Source organism: Scylla paramamosain, chromosome 43, assembly GCF_035594125.1.
Source record: "Scylla paramamosain isolate STU-SP2022 chromosome 43, ASM3559412v1, whole genome shotgun sequence".
In the NCBI taxonomy this organism is placed as follows: Eukaryota; Metazoa; Arthropoda; class Malacostraca; order Decapoda; family Portunidae; genus Scylla; species Scylla paramamosain.
Genome location: NC_087193.1, coordinates 6,405,828 through 6,427,183, shown reverse-complemented (window position 1 = coordinate 6,427,183; position 21,356 = coordinate 6,405,828). Strand labels below are relative to the sequence as shown.

Sequence of the window (21,356 nt, the reverse complement as noted above, 5' to 3'; positions counted from 1 at the left end):
ATGGGTAATTGTAGAAGAAGAATTGATAATAGAGAGTAATAGATAATTCAAGTGTAAAAATTGTTGTGTTAGTCAATAGTAAGAAGAGAGAGTTGAAGTGAGAGAGAGAGAGAGAGAGAGAGAGAGAGAGAGAGAGAGAGAGAGAGAGAGAGAGAGAGAGAGAGAGAGAGAGAGAGAGAGAGAGCGAGCAGCGGCACACTCCCTGTAAGGACTGTAGCACCTGCCCCCTCCCCCTTCCCCCACAGCCCCCACCCGGCCCGCCCCTGCCCGGGAGTGCCACCGCCGCACCCACTCTCACTCTGCCTCAGTGCGGGAGTCCAGCACGGCACGCTCTTACCATGTCGAGCTGTCCAACACCCTGTATGGGGGAGACCTGCGCACCCCAGAGACCCCCAGCCTCATGACCCAGAGCATGGACCCTGCCATCCTGTCCCAGTTGGCTGGCCCCACCCCCCGCAGCCACACAGACCTCATGTCCCGCAGCCTGGGGGCTGAGCAGATGTCCCGCTCGCTGGGCATCGATCCCATGAGTCAGTCCATGGGGGAGGAGGACTTCAAGCGGGCAGACTTTGACCCCATGACCCAGAGCCAGGGCCCCAAGCAGCTGGCGCGGTGCCTGGCCCAGCCTGACCCCACGGACCTGATGACCCGCAGCCTGGACCTGGGCCACCTCACCAACGGGGAGGCCGAGGTGTGGGGAGAACGCGTGGCCCACCCTTCCCACGGCCACCCACGCCCCACCAGTCTGTTTGGGGCCGAGACTGACCTGGCCGTGGAGGACGTGGCCCACCAAGGTAGTGCGTCTGTCACCTCACCACCTCACCACCTCGCCCTCTGCCTCTCATCACCACTACCACTACCACCACCAAACAGAATGCTCCACTCTCTGACACTCTCCCAAATCAAGACGTAACAAGATGTGTCACTTTCCCAGCCCTTTCAGAGTCTTGGCCCCTCCCCACCACCACCACAACCACCACCAGTGTTACTACCATTACTGACTGTCTCCCTACACTCTGAACCTGATGACAGCCATTGTAGTAGTGTAGAGAGTGGAGTTTTCCTGTAGCTTGTATGACAGTTATTTGGTCTGTCACTCTTCTTGTCATTAGCATTTAGTCTTCACAGTTTTGTCTTATCCATGCATTGCACTGCCTCTCAGCCACAACTCTCTGAGCCAACAAATCTTGGTGTGGGTATTGAGTCTTGTAGAGCCAGTCGTAGTGTGTTGTAGTGTTTCCTTACTTAACCATTCTGATATCAGCAACACATGCTACTTTTCCTTACTGTCTGTGGTGTGAAATTTTTATAAGTAAGGAATAGATAAGGTTCTGTAGTTTAGTTAAGTTTGATTGTCAAAGTTTCCTGTAGCAAATTAAATGTAAAGTAAGAATTTTTTTTAGTTCAGTAAATATTAATGTTTGTTTAGCACCCAAGTTAATTTTGGAGGATAGTAAATATATAATTGAAATTTTGAGAGTTGAGTAATACTTTATTATTAACTGTTAGGATCTTGTGTATGGAAGGAAAGCACCCAAGTTACTTTTTGGAATAGTGAATATATAACCAGTATCTTTGTGTTGAATAACATTTCATAATGAACTGTTAGAATCTTGAGTATGAAAGAGGAGGTGAAGCTGGGTGAGGGAGATGGTGATGAGTGTGGTGACCTTTCCAGAGGTGAGCAGTCAGCTGGTTGGCTCCAGCAAGTTTGTTCCAGCACCGGAGAGCATCATGAGTCCAGAGTTCCAGGCCGCTGTTGCCTCTCAGCCCGCACAAAGCCACAGCACAGTGCCGCCTTCAGGGTGAGTGTTGCTGTGTGCTGTGTGTCACAGTTGGGTGCTGGCTGTGTCTGGCTACACTGGGTTACATCATATTTCAAACACCTACACCATTCCCTGATAAGTTGTGGGGTTGAGTTTCACTGCATTACACCAACTGTAGCATTAGGTTAGGTGAGGACGAGTGACAGTGAGGAATATTGATGCAGCAGTCAGATATTGGCCAGGACAGTGAGAGGTGGGTTTGTTTCAGGTCCTCGGGGCGGTCCCACAGCCAGCAGAATGCCAGTGTGGGTCGGCCCAGCGCAGCGTGCAGCTCTCCTCGCCCTCCTCCGTCCAGCAGAGTGCAGCCTTCCCCCGCCCCGCAGCCCCAGGCCTCCCCAAGGGTAATGGTTGCTGTATTTCACACCAACATACACACAGCATGCACACCAGAGCAGTTTTTTGTTGATAGGTTAAGCTTATTATGGACTAATGTACCAGTTTTCCTTCAGTCAGTGCTGCTTTGTGCATTTCTTTCTTTAGTGGTTTCCTGAATGTTTAGTGTTCTCTTAATTACAGTTGCACATTCAGCCTTTACATTAAAATCTATAGTGTTCTTTTAGTTACAGCTGCACAGTCAGTCCTTACATTGCAATCAACAGTTATTAATTACAGCTGTGCATTCATCCACTCATCCCTCACACTGACACTGTTCTTGAAGCTGCTCACTCAGCATTCACATTGCAATCAACACTATTCTTAATTACAGCTGCTCTTTTTGCCCTCACACTAACTCTTTTCTTGAAGCTGTTTACTCAGCTGTCATGAAACGATCACAGCTGCACACTCAGTCTTCATATTACAATCATTACTGTTCCTACAGCTGCTCTTTCCGTCCTCACACAGCAGCCAACACAGCTCCTCCTGTCATTGCAGCAAGCAGGAGTGTCAGCAACGCCAGCTGCTGTTCGATCGTCCTCAGCCACTCGTCCCCGGGCCTCCCCTATGAAGAGTCCTGCCCCTACAACCTCCGCCAACATGGACATACCCAGAGGCTCTCCCTCCCGCAGCCAGCGCCCTGCCGCTGCCCCTGCTGGTGTCAGTGGGGGCCCCTCCACCCTTCCACGACCCAAGCCTTCCCCACGACCTGCTCCCAGATATGTGAGGTCATTGTCTGTGGAGCCGGTGTCAAGGTGAGGCTGCCCACTTAGTGTCCCTCAGTCCTCAGCCACCAACATAGAAACATTAACTCTCTATTATAACCCACATTACCATCAGCCTCACAGTGTTCAGTGTCTCTTAACTCTCAAGGCACCAGCATAAAGCATCAAACTTGTGTACTGTTACCCTCACATTACCACCAACCTCAAAATATTTCACCTCAGTGCTCTCATACTCCTCATCCTGACAGAAGGCAAGGCAACTCAAGAAAGAAGGTGCCATCTCCTCACCACGGCTGTTCAGATGCAGACTCGGACAACACAGACTCAGAGATGTCGGCCTCCAAGCTGCAGACCATCAAGAGCATTGCCGCTGAGCGTAAACAGACGGAGAAGAGAGGCCGAGAGCTTCCACATGTGGCCCACACCTACGACCCAGAGAAGTACAAGAGTGGCGCCCAAGCCAGGACTCTGGATGGCAGTGAGTTCATGCCTGTTGCTGTTGATCAGATCTCTTAAGTGTAAGTTACATGGCAAGAAAATGACAGCATTTCTTCTCACACAAAGGGCATAAAAGGATGTGCATTAGTTCACATTGCATGAGTGAAAGACAGGCTTTTCACTGCTCTCGTCTCCACAGAGAATGGCCGCAGACGCTCCAGCAACAGCAGCAGTGGCAGCAGCAGTTCGGGCATGACCAAGCAGCAGGCAGCCATCACGCTGCAGAAGCACTGGCGGGGGTACCAGACACGCAATTATGACCCGCACGCCGCCAGGATCAGAGACGACATCAGGCACTCCCGTGCTGAGCAGCACATCAAGTGAGGCTCCCCCCTCCTGCTTGTGTGGCACTGCTGGCCTGCTGCTGGTTTTGTGTTATGCCACCAGTACCCTCTATTCTCCTGCTGAATTAGATGGTTTTGTGTTCCTATGTAGAGCTCTGAATCTGTGTAATGGTGAAAAATCTGACTGACTGGTGATCTATGCTGGTTGAATAAGATGGCTCATTGTTCATCTGTGGAACTTTGGGTCTGTCTGACATCCAGAAATGGATAGCAAGGAAGCAGTAAGAGGTGGTGTGTGATCACATCTGACTGACTGCTGACTCCTGCTAGTTTGCTGTTTTGTGTCAGCAGTGCCATCTTCTCTGCTGCTCCATGGGATAGTTTAGTGTTAACCTGTAGAGCCCTAGGGTCTGTGTAATGCCAAAAGTTAGCAGTAACTAGTTTAGTTTTGATCTGTAGCACTCTTGAGTCTGTTTAATGTCAAAAAGACGGTAGTAACTAGTTTAGTGTTTGTGTGGAGCTCTGGGTCTGTTTGGTGCCAAGAAATGAGCAATAACTAAGCATTAAGCAGACAGTGTGTGACACCACCCTCACACACTTCTCCTGCACCTCCCCCTGGCAGACACCTGACGGAAAAGCTGCGCAGCACGGAGGAGGCACTGGAGCGTGAGCGGCGGCTGAGACACATGCAGCTAGAGGCAATCCGTACCCTGTGGCGGGAGATACAGAAGCTGCAGGCCAGTAAGAGGGACGGTGGCCTCAACACCCCTTCCACCCCCATGACTCCCCTCACCCCCCTCACTCCCATGGATAACAGCAACAGGGAGGGGGCACAGGCAGGGACTGCAGCTGCCCCAGCACCTGTGGCTGCTCCGGGGGGAGGCAAAAAATACTCAGAGGAGAGTGTGAAGGAGCTTACGCAGTTTTGTGCTGCATTGCAAGGCCAGGTAAGAGAGAAAGTAAGAGAGAGAGAGAGAGAGAGAGGGCAGTTTCTTTTCCACATTTTACCTTATCACAGGTGGCACATTTTCTCACATAAGTCATAATGAAGACAGCTGTGCCATGTCTGAGCTCCTGCAGTGTAGTGTGGTGGTCCACAAGACATTCCCTTTCTATCTGGGGCTGATTGGCCAAAGAGTGTGAATGATATGTGTGTGTGTGTGTGTGTGTGTGTGTGTGTGTGTGTGTGTGTGTGTGTGTGTGTGTGTGTGTGTGTGTGTGTGTGGGATGCTTTGTCTGGTCCACCCTGTGTGGGATTGCTGGCCTGGTGTGTAGATAGATAAATAGGTAGATAGGCACAAAAAAGAGACAGGAATGAGTGTGTAGTGCATTCTGCCATTGCCAGTGTTTTCCCTCAGGTGGGGCAGCTGCAAGACTCCCTCTCAATGGTGACACAGGTGATGAATGCGTTCTGCAACCTGCCGGGCTCCCAGTCCCTGCTGACCATGTCCCAATCCAGTGGGTCGGGTCAGGAGAGGTCGCCAGGTGGGGCCAGTTCCCCACCCTCACAGAGCATAGCCTCTGTGTCTGTGCCGCTGAGTGAGTCTGTGACCTCCCTCACACATTCTATCTGCGCCCTCACCACCTCCATCGTCAAGTCCCCCTCTGGCCAGAGGGAGCAGCAGAGTGGGGTGCAGCGGGGGGGCCAGGTGGTGGCGGCGGTGATAGTGGGGGAGGAGGAGCACAGTGGTGGGGAGCACTCCAGCGATGGGTCAGAAGGCACGCCGGTGGCCTGCCAGAAGCAGCCGCTGCCACACCTGCACATGCTGCTAGACGCAGCCGTGTCTGTGGCCTCCGCTGACCTCAACTCCACGGCGCTGGACGTCTCCACGCTGTCGGTGGACTCCACGGAGGGTGGCGAGGCAGGTGACACCACCGGCCGGGACGAGGCGGAGCTGTCCGAGTCCAGCCAATCATCACTCTCCGGCAGCCTGTCGGGCAGCTGCTCTGGAAACCAGTCTGAGGGTGGCAGGCAGGGCAGTGCTGGTGCTGGTGCTGGCGTTGGCAGTGGTGCAGGGGGACCTCTGCGGCCATCGTCCCTCCCAGTTGCCCGCCCCCACACCCCCCGCACCACTGCCTCCTGACCCGCTGGTCCTCCTTCTTCACTGCCCCTCTACCTGCTCCCTCCCTCCTCCTCCTCTTCCTCCTCCTCCTCATCCCTGTGCCTCCCCCTACGGCCAGCACCGAGAGCTATCCAGCACTATGCTTCAGCCCTGTTATCCTCAGTGTTCATGGACCTCACCCTGCCAGCCCCCTGCCAGCCACACTGAGGCCACACCACACCACACCACACCACACCACACCACACCACACCACACCACACCACACCACACCACCATTCTGCCAGCCTGGTGCCAGCCCAACTGAGGCCCCCCCTACCACCACACCACCACACTACCACAGGGAACACAGGCACACCACATTCTGCACCACTCACTTACACACTCACTCACTGCTTGGCATTTAATTATTTGGACACGTTTGATCTCAACATTCTGGCCTGTCTGTAACAAGGAAGGTCATGGTGAGTCGCAGAGTGTGACTAGTGTGATTTGCAAAGGCCAGCTGGTGTTACAGACGGGTTGTGTCAAAAACTAACTTGGCGCTAGTGATGATTGAAGCTTGAATCTCTGCCAAAGTTGAGTCGAGGAATGTGGTTTTCCTGTCAGCTAAGAGAATGCTTAGCAGGGAACTGTCTGCCTCACTGCATGGCTTTGGTTCTCATTAAGGTTGTGTCTGAATGGATAAGCTGCTACGTATGTGTACAGTACATGCCACAATCATGATTAGAGTAATGTGTTGCCTCCTCAGAACCTTTCAGTAAGTCAGTACTCATGACAAAAACATCATTACTCTTATTCACAATTAGTCAATACAAAGATGTGATTTTTTTTATTTGTACTTTGGAAATGCTTGTGTGTGCATGTGTGTGTGTGTGTGTGTGTGTGTGTGTGTGTGTGTGTGTGTGTGTGTGTGGATGTCAGCCTGGTGTTTAGAAAGATGGGTAGACCAAGATTACAATGTGTTTGGGACCTTGAAAATTAAGCCTGAGTTCATCCATCTCTCTCTACCCTGGCCTGCCATCCTTGGAAGGCACATACGTACATTCACAAGCATTCCTTCTCTTTATGGTAGAATTAGATCACGCAAAAACTATCATCATCATTTCATCAGTATTTTGAGAAGCCATTTGCCAGAGCAGAAGGAGGAGGCTTTTATGTTCCTGGAGGAGGAGGAGGGGGTCAAGGTGTCTGAGATATAGAAAGTTAAATAGACAGATAATAGGACAGAAGTTCATTAGATTTTTTGGTTGATAAAAGTAAGTATATTGTAGTGATGGAGACTTACAGGTAATAACTTCATTACATCTTTGGTCTGTGAAAGCAAGTATACATTTAGTTGTGTTGGAAATTCATAGGCAGTTAGTTCATGGTATGTTTTTTTTTAGAAGTAGATTTACTGTAGTGATGAAGATTTTTGGGCAGAGTTCATCAAAAGTTAATCAATTTTGAAAGTAAGCGTTGATGTCATTGGTAATATTTTCTTAGTTAGCAACCCATGCATCAATTAGCAGTGATCTTCAGTTGTGAGATTAGAAAGTGCATATATATATTCTATATATACTCTATATATTAAAAGAGAAACACATGAGGCAAAGCTATTTAAAGTACTCATATTCTTAGGAGATAAGAAATTGTCCTCTATAAGTGTAACAAAAAACAAGATATATTTCCGACGAAGGAAGGTTCCATATTTTTGTGACTGTGATCTCAGTATTGGCTGGCAGACAGTTCCCTGCACCGCTGCATCTCTATGGCTCCTTTGTCATGTCACAAGATTTTCACATATAAAAGTCTCAATATTTATATCACAAGACCTCAATGAGCACTCCACTCCTGTCATTCTGTGCAGGATTGAACCGTGACGTCTCGGTGAACACACTTTCCTCATGACAGGGATAAAGACCATGCTGATAAAAATGTATGCTTTACTGATCTCATCTTGGGTAATGCAGCTCAAAACAGTTCAGCCGTTGACTTAACTAACGGATAACACAGCTGGATGACAGAAGTGGATGAGCGAATTGAGGACTGTATATTTTGATGAGTGTAGTTGTCCCAATCCAATGAGTGAGAGAGAGAGAGAGAGTGGCTCCCAGCGAGTGGTGGCCACAAAGCAGGCATTCCCATGTCACGCGGGCACAACTTGACCCTTAGCAGCGCAGCTTTCCCTCTCCTGTGTGTGGGCCCAGCACGGTACCACCGCCACCACCGCCGCCGCCGCCGCTGTCATGATGTGTCGTTTGTACTGCGGAGAGAAGCATGTGTGTCATCTGGAGGCCAAGTATTCTCTAGTCATGGATAGTCATCATATGTTTTCAATGTGCTGTGTTAGTCATAGTGGCAGCTTAGTACTGACGACAACATGATCCAAGACTGTATTGTTATTTTAAGTCCTACATACATACATAGTGAAAGGATTGTTTTAGGTGTATATATGTGTATGAATTTTATTGTATTGTTTTTATTATTCTGTTGCACACAAACTAGGATGTATACTCTTCTTTTGTATTGAGGAAGGAGGTGGGAAGGTTATTATTGGGCCTGCTTGCCTTGTTGTCACGAAGGGCACCACTCACAGCGCTGGCTCACCACACCAGCCTATACCAAACCCTACCAGGCAGGGGTGTGCATGCCCTCTGCCGGCAAGCTTGGCTGTGGAGTGTCACCTGCCCAAGATGCGTGGGCTTACACCACCACCACCACCACCACCACCACTTCTTGGTCAGGATGGAATGTAAAGAACATGAGAAAACAAGGGTTGGTGTAGGAAGCCATCAAGCCTACATGTGGCAGTCCCTGTATAAAACATGCCTACCTGTTTCCACCTGTCAGCCTTGTCCTAAGGGTGTGTGGCAGCTCATGTGCCTGGGCACGTGAACACACCACTGGAATACTGACCTTGTAGTGGGCCTAAGTTTTTTCACCATGCTGTTTCTGCTCCACATTCAGTGTTTCCAAACATGCTTTACATCAATGGATAAACAGCATTAAGTGCAGGAAGGTATTTGTACTGCAGTGGTGTCACTCTTATCACTTCTGGGCCAAGCTGGGAAGATTTATTATGGTGGTCAGGTTGTCCATCTATCCCAGCTTGACTCAGGACTGTTGCTTGGAAGGTTGTCTTTAGGATTTGTGCAGGAATGATGCCTGGCAGATGGCAGAACCACAGCAAAGGGTGAGGAGGAGAACACAGCCTCTCATTATCTTCTTCTGTCATGGAAATACACATTTACACCTGTGGACAAAAGTTAGACAATAGAGAGATTAATGAAGAACCTTCTTCTTCCTTTTGAAAGTGAGTAATGTCCAAACAGGGAGTCTCAAAAGTTGTGTGTGGCTCCACCATCACAACTCATTCTGGTTGGTGTGAGAGAGAGTGAGAGGCGCTGCCCTTCACCACTTGCTGATTGGACTGACAGATGGGAGAGGATGTTACCGGAAGGTGCAAGACAAACCAGTGCTGCAATTTGCTTTTCTTGCCATGAACTATTAGTACAATGCTTTTCTAGTCACACAAGCTCCAGCTGATGAGATGTGTTCTACGGATCCCTTCAGTGTGGGAGTGCAAGGAGGACAGTGTGTGTTTGACCTCCTCCTGTGCGGGTATCTTGTGACCCCTGTACTGTATGGGGCTTGCGGGACACTGTTGCACTGATACTCACTGCCTTGCTCTGACATGGTGGCCGGTGTTACGTGTGTGTGTGTGTGTGTGTGTGTGAGAGAGAGAGAGATTGTGTGTGCGTTTGTACCTACACACACACACACGTTTGGTCTATTAGTCATTAAATTTTCAGCTTGACAGTACCACCACCATCAGTGTGTCTTGTGTGTCTGTGTGTGTGTGTGTGTCAGAGCAAGGCTGGCCCAGAGCACAGTGTCCTACAAACCCACCACTTGTCATTTGACCAGAACCATGTTACCAGACGGGACAGAAACAAAGGCTGCCTGACCGTCCTCTTCCAGAAATTATGATGCACACCATTCAAAAAGATTCCACACATGTATGATATGTACGCCTTGGCAGGTCAGGAAAAAAAATTTGACCTTGTATTAAACATTTGTATAGGATAGAAACATGAAACACTGAATTAACATAAAGTAGGTCAGGGTTTGGTTCGGTCTCTCTCTCTCTCTCTCTCTCTCTCTCTCTCTCTCTCTCTCTCTCTCTCTCTCTCTCTCTCTCTCTCTCTCTCTCTCCTCTCCTCTCCTCTCCTCTCCTCTCCTCTCCTCTCCTCTCCTCTCCTCTCCTCTCCTCTCCTCTCCTCTCCTCTCCTCTTCTCTTCTCTTCTCTTCTCTTCTCTTCTCTTCTCTTCTCTCTCTCTCTCTCTCTCTCTCTCTCTCTCTCTCTCTCTCTCTCTCTCTCTCTCTCTCTCTCTCTCTCTCTCTCTCTCTCTCTCTCTCTCTCTCTCTCTCATTACACTGCTTACAAAAACATAAGACCACAAAGTTTGGCTCAGGGATTGAGAGGAATGTAAATAAATTCTGCATGAAAAAAGGAATGAGGAAATATAACCTGTACATGAATATAATGAGTGACAATGATTAGGAATGACCAATGTGCATCATAGGGAGTGACTAAAACAGGGCAGTGGTGTGGAGTGGCTGTATTAGACCCTGATTTTGTGGAGTAAGTGGTGTGTGTCATAATGAGTGAGGAGAGTGGCGGGCAGAGGTCAGTCTGTGTACGCATGTCTCCGGGAGGACAGTGTCACTGGGTGGTTGCCTCGGCCATCCTTTGGACTGTACACTCTTTATCAGTGCTATTATATTGCTCCATGACCTGTAATGTCAAGCAAGCTGCCTTACTTTTTTGGAATAATACTGGAAGAAGAATCCTTCATAGGTGTAAGGGTCTTTTATATTACTGTATTTGTACTGGAATTATTATTATTATTATTATTATTATTATTATTATTATTATTATTATTATTATTATTATTATTATTATTATTATTATTAATTAATTAATTTATTTGTTTATTTGTTTGTTTATGTGTTTATAATTTTGTTAATTATGTTTTGTTGAGATGATGAGTTGTGTTGCTTTGACAGTACCCGAGTCCTGACCTGTGTGCTCTCTGGCACCCCTCGCTGGACACAAAGCCAGGGTGGGCAGTGATAGGGTGGGACAACGCCCCCACACACCCCCCACAACATCCCCACCTGGCCACACTGAACACCCCTCCAGTGCTTGCTGCCCATGCCACTCAGCTGTGTTGTCGGGAGAATCTCAGTGACAGTAGTGTTACTTTTGTAGCGTCACATCACGTCACGTCACGTCATGCATCAGACACTCATGGGAACAGTTTCGCTGGACCAGTCGTTCCTCTGTAAAGGAATAATCTTTGACATGCTTTGAGAATCCTTTAGCTGTGGCTGTGAAAATTGCAAGAGACGAGTTGATCAGCAGAAGGCAGCTCTTAAACATTCACATTTTCAAACTAATACTAAACTAAAAGCAGTACTATTATGGAATATCTATCTCCCTATAAGGCCAAGGTAGTTCAGACAAGTTACTGTTGTGCTTCGTCTCACTATGAGATATGAGTATATTGGAGGAGGAGGAGGCGGGAGTTCCCAATCATGGTGATACCAAACTAAAAGTGATAATATTATGGACTATCTATCTATAAGACTGAGGTATTTCAGACAAAGTACAATGCTTTGTTGCACTATGGGATAAGAGTACAGAGGAGGAGGAGGAGGAGGAGGGGGGGGTGTTTCCCAGTCCTCATGCTATGCGCCTCTTAATCAGCGTCTCTAAACACAGGCAATATTCCTTACTGCATGACTGTCAGGATGCCTATATTTCCACAGGGGACTGAGGAATGGTGTTGCTTTGTATAGGTGTTCATTAATGCATTTGTTTACTTATTTATTCATTTATGTGATGTGTAGGTTCTTTTTCTTTTCAAGTTCAGAACTGGTTTCTAGAGAGTGTGTTTGTGTGTGTGTGTGTGTGTGTGTGTGTGTGTGTGTGTGTGTGTGTGTGTGTGTTGCAAGTGTTCAGTGTAAAGGATTCTCAAACTGCAAGTCACTAATGTCATTCAGATTAATTAAATCATGTCATTTATTCCCAACTCAGTGGCAACACTTCATTCATTCCAACACACACACACACACACACACACCACACACACACACACACACACACACACACACACACACACACACACACACACACACACACACACACACACACACACTACCATTATCAAACCAACAGCTACACTGATGTACTGATGTACACATAGTAATGTGGAACCAGTTGTTATATCATTGAATATTGCCATGTTCTTTGTTATGTCAGTTTATTTATTCAGTCATTTATTTATTTACTTATTTATTTGTATTCATGTGTGTATTTGATTATTTATTTATTTGTTTGTTTGTTTATCAGTGTACATTTTCCAGATAATTGTTACAGTTTAACACCTTGATCTGCAGACTAGTCATGTGAAATGAAATAATGGGCTTTCATCCCCATCTTTAGTACATCATTTTATTCATCCTTGCTTTGAGGAAGCAGAGGGAAGGCTGGGAGAGTAGAGCAGCTGCCAGGCATGTGAGAAAGAGGCTGCAGTGTGAAAGGAATTGCTATTCCCTCTAAGATTTCAGGCCAGTGTGGTCCGTGTTGTAGGTGAGTATTGTCCTGCAGCAACAGGAACACTGGTATTCGTGGACGTGGTGGGCAGGCATCTTGGTGCTTTAGTGTCACTTCTTGAAATTTGCACCACTGACATTACTCTGACCATTCTTTATTGATCAGTAATTTACATGTGAGTGAGATAATAAGAAAGCAGTTTTCATGAATCAAATTATCTTTTCACTTTTGAAGGGCATCATTATCATCATTATTAATATTGATGTGAGATAATGTTAAGAGAAAATATCTATTTGCACAAGAAAACATTTTGTGAGGAAAAGTAGCATGGTAAATGTGCAAGCTGTTATTTTGTTATTTAAACCTATCTTATTGCAGATCTGTGGTCAGTTTCCAGGTAAAGGAATGATTGCATTGCATCAGTGCTGGCCTGGCAGTGTGCAGCAGCACAGGAAAAGGAGAGAGTGTGGCGCTGTGGTAGTCCAGCGGCTCCTTGCTGGTGGTGTGTAGGCCTTGTGATTCTGTCATCTTGCTGTGGGTAGGTATGGTCTCTCAGTATTGTAGTGAATCATTGTCAATGATTAACTAGTGTGTAGGAGGCAGTAGCAAGGGTGTTCTGCTCTCTTTCTCATATTCTCTTTCATTCTTTAGCAGTGTTGTCTTATTTTCTGGGATCATAATTACATCCTCTCCATCTTAATATTTCCCTCTACCTCTCCACAATTTACATTATTATGCTCAATCTTTGTTACTTCCATCTAACAGCTTTGCTTCACTGCATATTCCTGTGGTGGTGCCAGTGTTTTCTCATCCCTTGTTTGTCCTTCCCTCAATCAAGCTTCATGTTTCTTGCCACATTTATCTTTATTCCTCCTGTCCATCTTAATAAATTTTTTTAGCCTAGAACAGATTAAAGGAATATAATGGAAACTTCTAGAACAGATTAAAGGAATATAATGGAAACTTGCATGTCACTTTATTTATTTATTTTTTTTCCTGCTTATATACATTGTCAATATTCACTTCTAGATGCTGTGCAGTACAGACGGAGCTGGGATGCAAGACCAAGAGTGATGCAGACTCCCAACATTGTGGGTCTTTGGCCTCTGAACTGTCCTGGTGAGGCACAACCAGCTGCTCCTGTGATGGCTGCACTAGATGTGAGGTGGTGAGTGGATGAAAGATTATGTAGAGGTCATTATGTGGTGTCAACTGAGAGAGAGAGAGAGAGAGAGAGAGAGAGAGAGAGAGAGAGAGAGAGAGAGAGAGAGAGAGAGAGAGAGAGAGAGAGAGAGAGAGAGAGAGAGAGAGAGAGAGAATAAAAAAAAAAAAAAATTCTAAAATACCATGTCCTTAAAAAATACAAGATGCATATAAAATTACCACTTATGGATTTGTTTTCCCTGAATGAGAACACTTGAAAACTGAAGATTGTGACAAGAGAGAGAAGGATGACAGTAAGGGAAGGTGCAATCAACAAGACATGATCAAAGATACAGTATAACACCAACAACAAAGATAAGAGTCCCATCAGGCATGCTTCCTTGCTGGTGTGGGACTTGAAAACAGCTGCAAAGATGACACATTGCACCTCATTTGGGAGCTGGACGTAGTCTGGTGTACTCTGTGTAAGCAGGCAGGTCAAGGATGCAGCTCAGTGGTGTCAGGAATGCCTGCAGGAACAGTAGGTAACTAACAGGCTGACAACAGTAGTCCATACCACACCAGTCAAGGTGGTAAACAGGTAATGTATAAAAACAAACTGAATAAAACTAACTACTATTCCAGAAAACTTATACACACAAAATGTTACACATGTATAACATTACTCACCACTGTGTTGCCCTGGCAAGCCTTGCTGTTGTTCCCAAGAGACCCGTCCTGCAACAAAAACAAGCATGAGAACAGGTCTCCAGGAGTCACCGAGACAGTAATGCAGGCAACAGTCAGCCAAAACAGCCATGAATAGTTTCATAAGATTCAAGCGGTAATTCTTCTCATCACATTCACTGCACCAAGCTGAGGCCCAGGCCTGACCACACTGGTAGCTTACCTATGCACCAGCAGGACTGCAGCAAAGCAAGCACCTCAGTGACCACACAGCTGAAAAAGACAGGTTTGTTGTCAAGCCTGTCACACGCACACTGTTAACTTCAGTTACTTGTGGCCTCAGATTTTGTTCTCAATCTCAATCAGGAATCAGGGGATTGACAGATTGTATAAAAACTTCACCAGGATAACCAAAAAGTAAAGATGTCATGATAACCCATCACTAAACTGTTGACAGAGATATCTTTACTAAACAGTCTACATCAATTTACAAGTCTCACTAGCAAGCTGTGAAAACTACATTTCTTAACAAAGTGAAAGGAATCATCAACATACAGTTTAATAATCTCAACATAACTCACCACTGTGTTGCCCTGGCAAGCCTTCCAGCATTACTGCCAAGGGATCTGTCCTGCAACAAAAGCAACAAGCATAAGAACAGGTCACAGGAGTCACCGAGACAGTATTGCAGGCAAAGTCAGACAAAACAGCCGTGATTAGTTTCATGATGATCAACCGGTAATTCCTCTCATCACATTTGAGTTCAACATGTGGCCAGACCACACTGGTGGGCTTACCTGTACGAGGGTGTGCCAGCAGCACAGCAGGGTAACATAACAGACCAGCAGGACAGCAAGCACCTCAACACACACCTGAGGTGCAACAATTTCCTTGTCAAACACATCACACACATGCTGCTGAACTCCAACCATTTGTGATCTCAGAAGATACTGTTCTCAATCAGGAATCAGGGGATTGACAGATAAATTTCATCAGATTTATCAGAAATGAAAACGAACTGGTGAAGATGTCATGATAATGCATCACTACACTATTAGGATGGAAATATTGTAATGATTCAGTGAATTACATTCTCCATTACAAAACAATGACAAACTGTTCTATTATAAATAACTAAGGTGGGTGGTGTTGAACCCAGATCTGACAGCCCGAAGAGATGCCTTAGTTGAGTGAACAAGGCACCTCAGGATCAGTCTTGCTTTGGCTTGTGTTTGTGTCCTGTTGCTCACACTATCTCAAAGTTTTTAAGATTAACTTGCACATCTTGCTAACAAGCTGTAAAAACTACATTTCTTGAAAAGAATCATATACAAGAAAATCTCAACATTACTCACCACTGTGTTGCCCTGGCAAGCCTTGCTGTTGTTCCCAAGAGACCCGTCCTGCAACAAAAGCAACAAGCATGAGAACAGGTCTCCAGGTGTCACCGAGACAGTAATGCAGGCAACAGTCAGCCAAAACAGCCATGAATAGTTTCATAAGATTCAAGCGGTAATTCTTCTCATCACATTCACTGCACCAAGCTGAGGCCCAGGCCTGACCACACTGGTAGCTTACCTATGCACCAGCAGGACTGCAGCAAAGCAAGCACCTCAGTGACCACACAGCTGAAAAAGACAGGTTTGTTGTCAAGCCTGTCACACGCACACTGTTAACTTCAGTTACTTGTGGCCTCAGATTTTGTTCTCAATCTCAATCAGGAATCAGGGGATTGACAGATTGTATAAAAACTTCACCAGGATAACCAAAAAGTAAAGATGTCATGATAACCCATCACTAAACTGTTGACAGAGATATCTTTACTAAACAGTCTACATCAATTTACAAGTCTCACTAGCAAGCTGTGAAAACTACATTTCTTAACAAAGTGAAAGGAATCATCAACATACAGTTTAATAATTTCAACATAACTCACCACTGTGTTGCCCTGGCAAGCCTTCCAGCATTACTGCCAAGGGATCCGTCCTGCAACAAAAGCAACAAGCATAAGAACAGGTCACAGGAGTCACCGAGACAGTATTGCAGGCAAAGTCAGACAAAACAGCCGTGATTAGTTTCATGATGATCAACCGGTAATTCCTCTCATCACATTTGAGTTCAACATGTGGCCAGACCACACTGGTGGGCTTACCTGTACGAGGGTGTGCCAGCAGCACAGCAGGGTAACATAACAGACCAGCAGGACAGCAAGCACCTCAACACACACCTGAGGTGCAACAATTTCCTTGTCAAACACATCACACACATGCTGCTGAACTCCAACCATTTGTGATCTCAGAAGATACTGTTCTCAATCAGGAATCAGGGGATTGACAGATAAATTTCATCAGATTTATCAGAAATGAAAACGAACTGGTGAAGATGTCATGATAATGCATCACTACACTATTAGGATGGAAATATTGTAATGATTCAGTGAATTACATTCTCCATTACAAAACAATGACAAACTGTTCTATTATAAATAACTAAGGTGGATGGTGTTGAACCCAGATCTGACAGCCCGAAGAGATGCCTTAGTTGAGTGAACAAGGCACCTCAGGATCAGTCTTGCTTTGGCTTGTGTTTGTGTCCTGTTGCTCACACTATCTCAAAGTTTTTAAGATTAACTTGCACATTTTTAAGTTTTAAGGACACAGTATAATGAATTAGTTAGAACAGTCAGGAAGTTAATGAGGAAAGCTAAGGACAATTATGAATTAAAGGTAGCCAGCCAGGCGAAGACGGACCCCAAGGGATTTTATCAGGTATACAGGACGAAAAATAAGGATACTGTAGGTCCATTAAAGGCAGCAGATGGGGAGCTGGTTAGTTCTGGGGAGGAGATTAGTAAACTTCTGAATGATTATTTTTTAACTGTCTTCACTCAGGAAAACATGCAGGATATGCCAGATAGTGAACAGGTGTTTAGAGCAGACGAGAATGAGAAGCTGACGGATATTTCCATAACTAGGGAGATAGTGGAGCAGGAGATAGATAGGCTAAAAAAGTTCAAGTCACCAGGACCTGATGAAATATATCCCAGAGTACTGAAGGAATGTAAAAAGATTATTAGTGAGCTGTTAGTTTCTGTCTTTAGGAAATCACTGGAGTCGGGTGAGGTACCAGACATGTGGAGGCAGGCTAATGTAGTACCCATCTTTAAGAAAGGGGATAAAACTTTAGCGTCTAATTATAGACCTGTCAGCTTAACTTCAGTTGTAGGTAAAATGTTAGAGTCAATAATAGCCAGGAACATTAGGGAACATTTAGACAAACATAACTTGATAAATCAGTCACAGCATGGCTTCACGAAGGGGAAGTCTTGCCTGACAAACTTGTTAAGTTTTTACAGTAAGGTGTACGAGGCAGTAGATAATGGTGATAGTTATGATATCTTATATCTGGACTTTAGTAAAGCATTCGACAAGGTGCCCCATCAAAGGCTCCTGAGAAAGGTTAGGGCGCACGGGATAGATGGGAAGGTGTTAGGTTGGATAGGGTCATGGCTTGGTAACAGGCGACAGAGAGTGCTAATAAACGGCTTGAAATCCGAGTGGGGTCATGTCATTAGTGGGGTGCCACAGGGATCAGTATTAGGGCCATTATTATTTCTAATATATATCAATGACTTGGATAGTGGAATTAGTAGCGATGTTAGTAAATTTGCGGATGACACAAAGATAGGTAGATTAATTAGGTCAGAAGCGGATGCCATCGCCTTGCAGACAGACTTAGATAGAATGAATGAATGGACGGATAGATGGCAAATGCAATTTAATATCAATAAATGCAAAGTGCTTAGCGTAGGTAGAGGAAACCCACACAATAGGTACACATTAAACACCCAAACTCTGGTAGGTACAGGGTACGAGAAAGATTTAGGAGTTATAGTTAGCTCTGAACTCCGTCTAGGGAAACAATGCATAGAAGCCAGAAACAAGGCAAATAGGGTACTAGGATTCATTTTTAGGAGTGTTAAAAGTAGAAGGCCGGAAGTAATATTAAAGTTATACTTGGCGCTGGTCAGACCTCATCTAGACTACGCTGTGCAGTTCTGGTCCCCACATTACAGGAAAGATATAGGTCTATTAGAATCAGTACAGAGGAGAATGACTAAAAGGATTCAGGGGATGAGGAGTATTCCTTACGAAGCGAGGTTGAAGCGGTTAAATTTACATTCTCTAGAGAGACGTAGGTTAAGAGGGGACCTGATAGAAGTCTTTAAGTGGTATAAGGGTTATAACAAGGGAGATGTAAGCAAAATTCTTAGGATCAGCAACCAGGGTAGAACAAGAAATAACGGGTTCAAGCTTGAAAAACTTAGGTTTAGGAAGGAGATAGGAAAAAATTGGTTCTCAAATAGAGTGGTAGATGAGTGGAACGGACTCAGTAATCATGTAGTTAGTGCTAGGACACTAGAGAGCTTTAAGAGAAGATTAGACAAGTTTATGGATGGGGATAGCAGATGGAAATAGGTAGGTGTGTTTCATACAGGGACTGCCACGTGTAAGCCTGGTCGCTTCTTGCAGCTTCCCTTATTTCTTATGTTCTTATGTTCTTATGTTCACATCTTGCTAACAAGCTGTAAAAACTACATTTCTTGAAAAGAATCATATACAAGAAAATCTCAACATTACTCACCACTGTGTTGCCCTGGCAAGCCTTGCTGTTGTTCCCAAGAGACCCGTCCTGCAACAAAAGCAACAAGCATGAGAACAGGTCTCCAGGTATCACCGAGACAGTAATGCAGGCAACAGTCAGCCAAAACAGCCATGAATAGTTTCATAAGATTCAAGCGGTAATTCTTCTCATCACATTCACTGCACCAAGCTGAGGCCCAGGCCTGACCACACTGGTAGCTTACCTATGCACCAGCAGGACTGCAGCAAAGCAAGCACCTCAGTGACCACACAGCTGAAAAAGACAGGTTTGTTGTCAAGCCTGTCACACGCACACTGTTAACTTCAATTACTTGTGGCCTCAGATTTTGTTCTCAATCTCAATCAGGAATCAGGGAATTGACAGATTGTATAAAAACTTCACCAGGATAACCAAAAAGTAAAGATGTCATGATAACCCATCACTAAACTGTTGACAGAGATATCTTTACTAAACAGTCTACATCAATTTACAAGTCTCACTAGCAAGCTGTGAAAACTACATTTCTTAACAAAGTGAAAGGAATCATCAACATACAGTTTAATAATTTCAACATAACTCACCACTGTGTTGCCCTGGCAAGCCTTCCAGCATTACTGCCAAGGGATCCGTCCTGCAACAAAAGCAACAAGCATAAGAACAGGTCACAGGAGTCACCGAGACAGTATTGCAGGCAAAGTCAGACAAAACAGCCGTGATTAGTTTCATGATGATCAACCGGTAATTCCTCTCATCACATTTGAGTTCAACATGTGGCCAGACCACACTGGTGGGCTTACCTGTACGAGGGTGTGCCAGCAGCACAGCAGGGTAACATAACAGACCAGCAGGACAGCAAGCACCTCAACACACACCTGAGGTGCAACAATTTCCTTGTCAAACACATCACACACATGCTGCTGAACTCCAACCATTTGTGATCTCAGAAGATACTGTTCTCAATCAGGAATCAGGGGATTGACAGATAAATTTCATCAGATTTATCAGAAATGAAAACGAACTGGTGAAGATGTCATGATAATGCATCACTACACTATTAGGATGGAAATATTGTAATGATTCAGTGAATTACATTCTCCATTACAAAACAATGACAAACTGTTCTATTATAAATAACTAAGGTGGGTGGTGTTGAACCCAGATCTGACAGCCCGAAGAGATGCCTTAGTTGAGTGAACAAGGCACCTCAGGATCAGTCTTGCTTTGGCTTGTGTTTGTGTCCTGTTGCTCACACTATCTCAAAGTTTTTAAGATTAACTTGCACATCTTGCTAACAAGCTGTAAAAACTACATTTCTTGAAAAGAATCATATACAAGAAAATCTCAACATTACTCACCACTGTGTTGCCCTGGCAAGCCTTGCTGTTGTTCCCAAGAGACCCGTCCTGCAACAAAAGCAACAAGCATGAGAACAGGTCTCCAGGTGTCACCGAGACAGTAATGCAGGCAACAGTCAGCCAAAACAGCCATGAATAGTTTCATAAGATTCAAGCGGTAATTCTTCTCATCACATTCACTGCACCAAGCTGAGGCCCAGGCCTGACCACACTGGTAGCTTACCTATGCACCAGCAGGACTGCAGCAAAGCAAGCACCTCAGTGACCACACAGCTGAAAAAGACAGGTTTGTTGTCAAGCCTGTCACACGCACACTGTTAACTTCAGTTACTTGTGGCCTCAGATTTTGTTCTCAATCTCAATCAGGAATCAGGGGATTGACAGATTGTATAAAAACTTCACCAGGATAACCAAAAAGTAAAGATGTCATGATAACCCATCACTAAACTGTTGACAGAGATATCTTTACTAAACAGTCTACATCAATTTACAAGTCTCACTAGCAAGCTGTGAAAACTACATTTCTTAACAAAGTGAAAGGAATCATCAACATACAGTTTAATAATTTCAACATAACTCACCACTGTGTTGCCCTGGCAAGCCTTCCAGCATTACTGCCAAGGGATCCGTCCTGCAACAAAAGCAACAAGCATAAGAACAGGTCACAGGAGTCACCGAGACAGTATTGCAGGCAAAAGTCAGACAAAACAGCCGTGAATAGTTTCATAAGATTCAAGCGGTAATTCCTCTCATCACATTCACTGCACCAAGCTGAGGCCCAGGCCTGACCACACTGGTGGCTTACCTGTGCCAGGGTGCACCAGCAGGACAGAAGCAAAGCAAGCACCTCTACACACACCTGAGGAAAATACAAGTTTGTTAATAGGTCTCACACACACACACACACACACACACACACACACACACACACAGTTCCCTATAAACCCTGTGCCCAGGTTTTGTGACTCAGGTTTGAGACAATATCTTCAACAAAAATGTTACTTATGATCTCAAACATAAAAAACTTACAGTAACTGGAAATTGTTTCATCACTTATGTAATATGCATTGCTGTATAATTCACATATAAACAATTATATAACTCACTTCACATGGCAAGGAGTGTGACTGTCCTCACCAGCCTGCACTGAAA

General features: G+C 45.3%; 2 protein-coding genes across 6 annotated transcripts in view; one reads left to right on the top strand and one right to left on the bottom strand.

The window, feature by feature from the left end:
• The window catches only part of LOC135093623 (uncharacterized), a 19,367-nt gene extending 7,104 nt beyond the window's left edge, over positions 1-12,263 (top strand). Inside the window, exons 10-17 of one of the 5 annotated variants that reach the window (XM_063993045.1) lie at positions 246-794; positions 1,679-1,805; positions 2,035-2,167; positions 2,670-2,956; positions 3,175-3,404; positions 3,564-3,744; positions 4,331-4,655; positions 10,824-12,263. In XM_063993045.1, the coding sequence (XP_063849115.1) occupies positions 246-794; positions 1,679-1,805; positions 2,035-2,167; positions 2,670-2,956; positions 3,175-3,404; positions 3,564-3,744; positions 4,331-4,655; positions 10,824-11,105 (2,114 nt within the window). In that variant the 3' untranslated portion in view covers positions 11,106-12,263. Of the gene's footprint in view, positions 1-245; positions 795-1,678; positions 1,806-2,034; positions 2,168-2,669; positions 2,957-3,174; positions 3,405-3,563; positions 3,745-4,330; positions 4,656-5,066; positions 9,959-10,823 lie in introns of those variants that run through there. The other 4 variants (XM_063993044.1, XM_063993043.1, XM_063993041.1 and 1 more) reach the window with 4 other exon arrangements.
• Positions 12,264-13,346: 1,083 nt separating this feature from the next.
• LOC135093469 (uncharacterized) lies at positions 13,347-16,330 on the bottom strand. Its single transcript, XM_063992748.1, has 9 exons — positions 16,316-16,330; positions 16,142-16,191; positions 15,746-15,833; positions 15,561-15,608; positions 15,003-15,077; positions 14,787-14,836; positions 14,429-14,478; positions 14,209-14,256; positions 13,347-14,048 (listed from the first exon to the last, which is right to left on the bottom strand). The coding sequence occupies exons 1-9, from the start codon at positions 16,328-16,330 to the stop codon at positions 14,017-14,019; spliced, it is 456 nt and encodes a 151-aa protein (XP_063848818.1). The 3' UTR covers positions 13,347-14,016.
• Positions 16,331-21,356: the final 5,026 nt, after the last annotated feature.

Coding starts and splice junctions, on each gene's coding strand:
- LOC135093469 (XM_063992748.1), bottom strand. Junction 15,609..15,745: donor CAGGCCTGGGCCTCAGCTTG/GTGCAGTGAATG, acceptor CTTTTGTTGCAG/GACGGGTCTCTTGGGAACAA. Junction 14,837..15,002: donor GCTGGCACACCCTCGTACAG/GTAAGCCCACCA, acceptor CTTTTGTTGCAG/GACAGATCCCTTGGCAGTAA.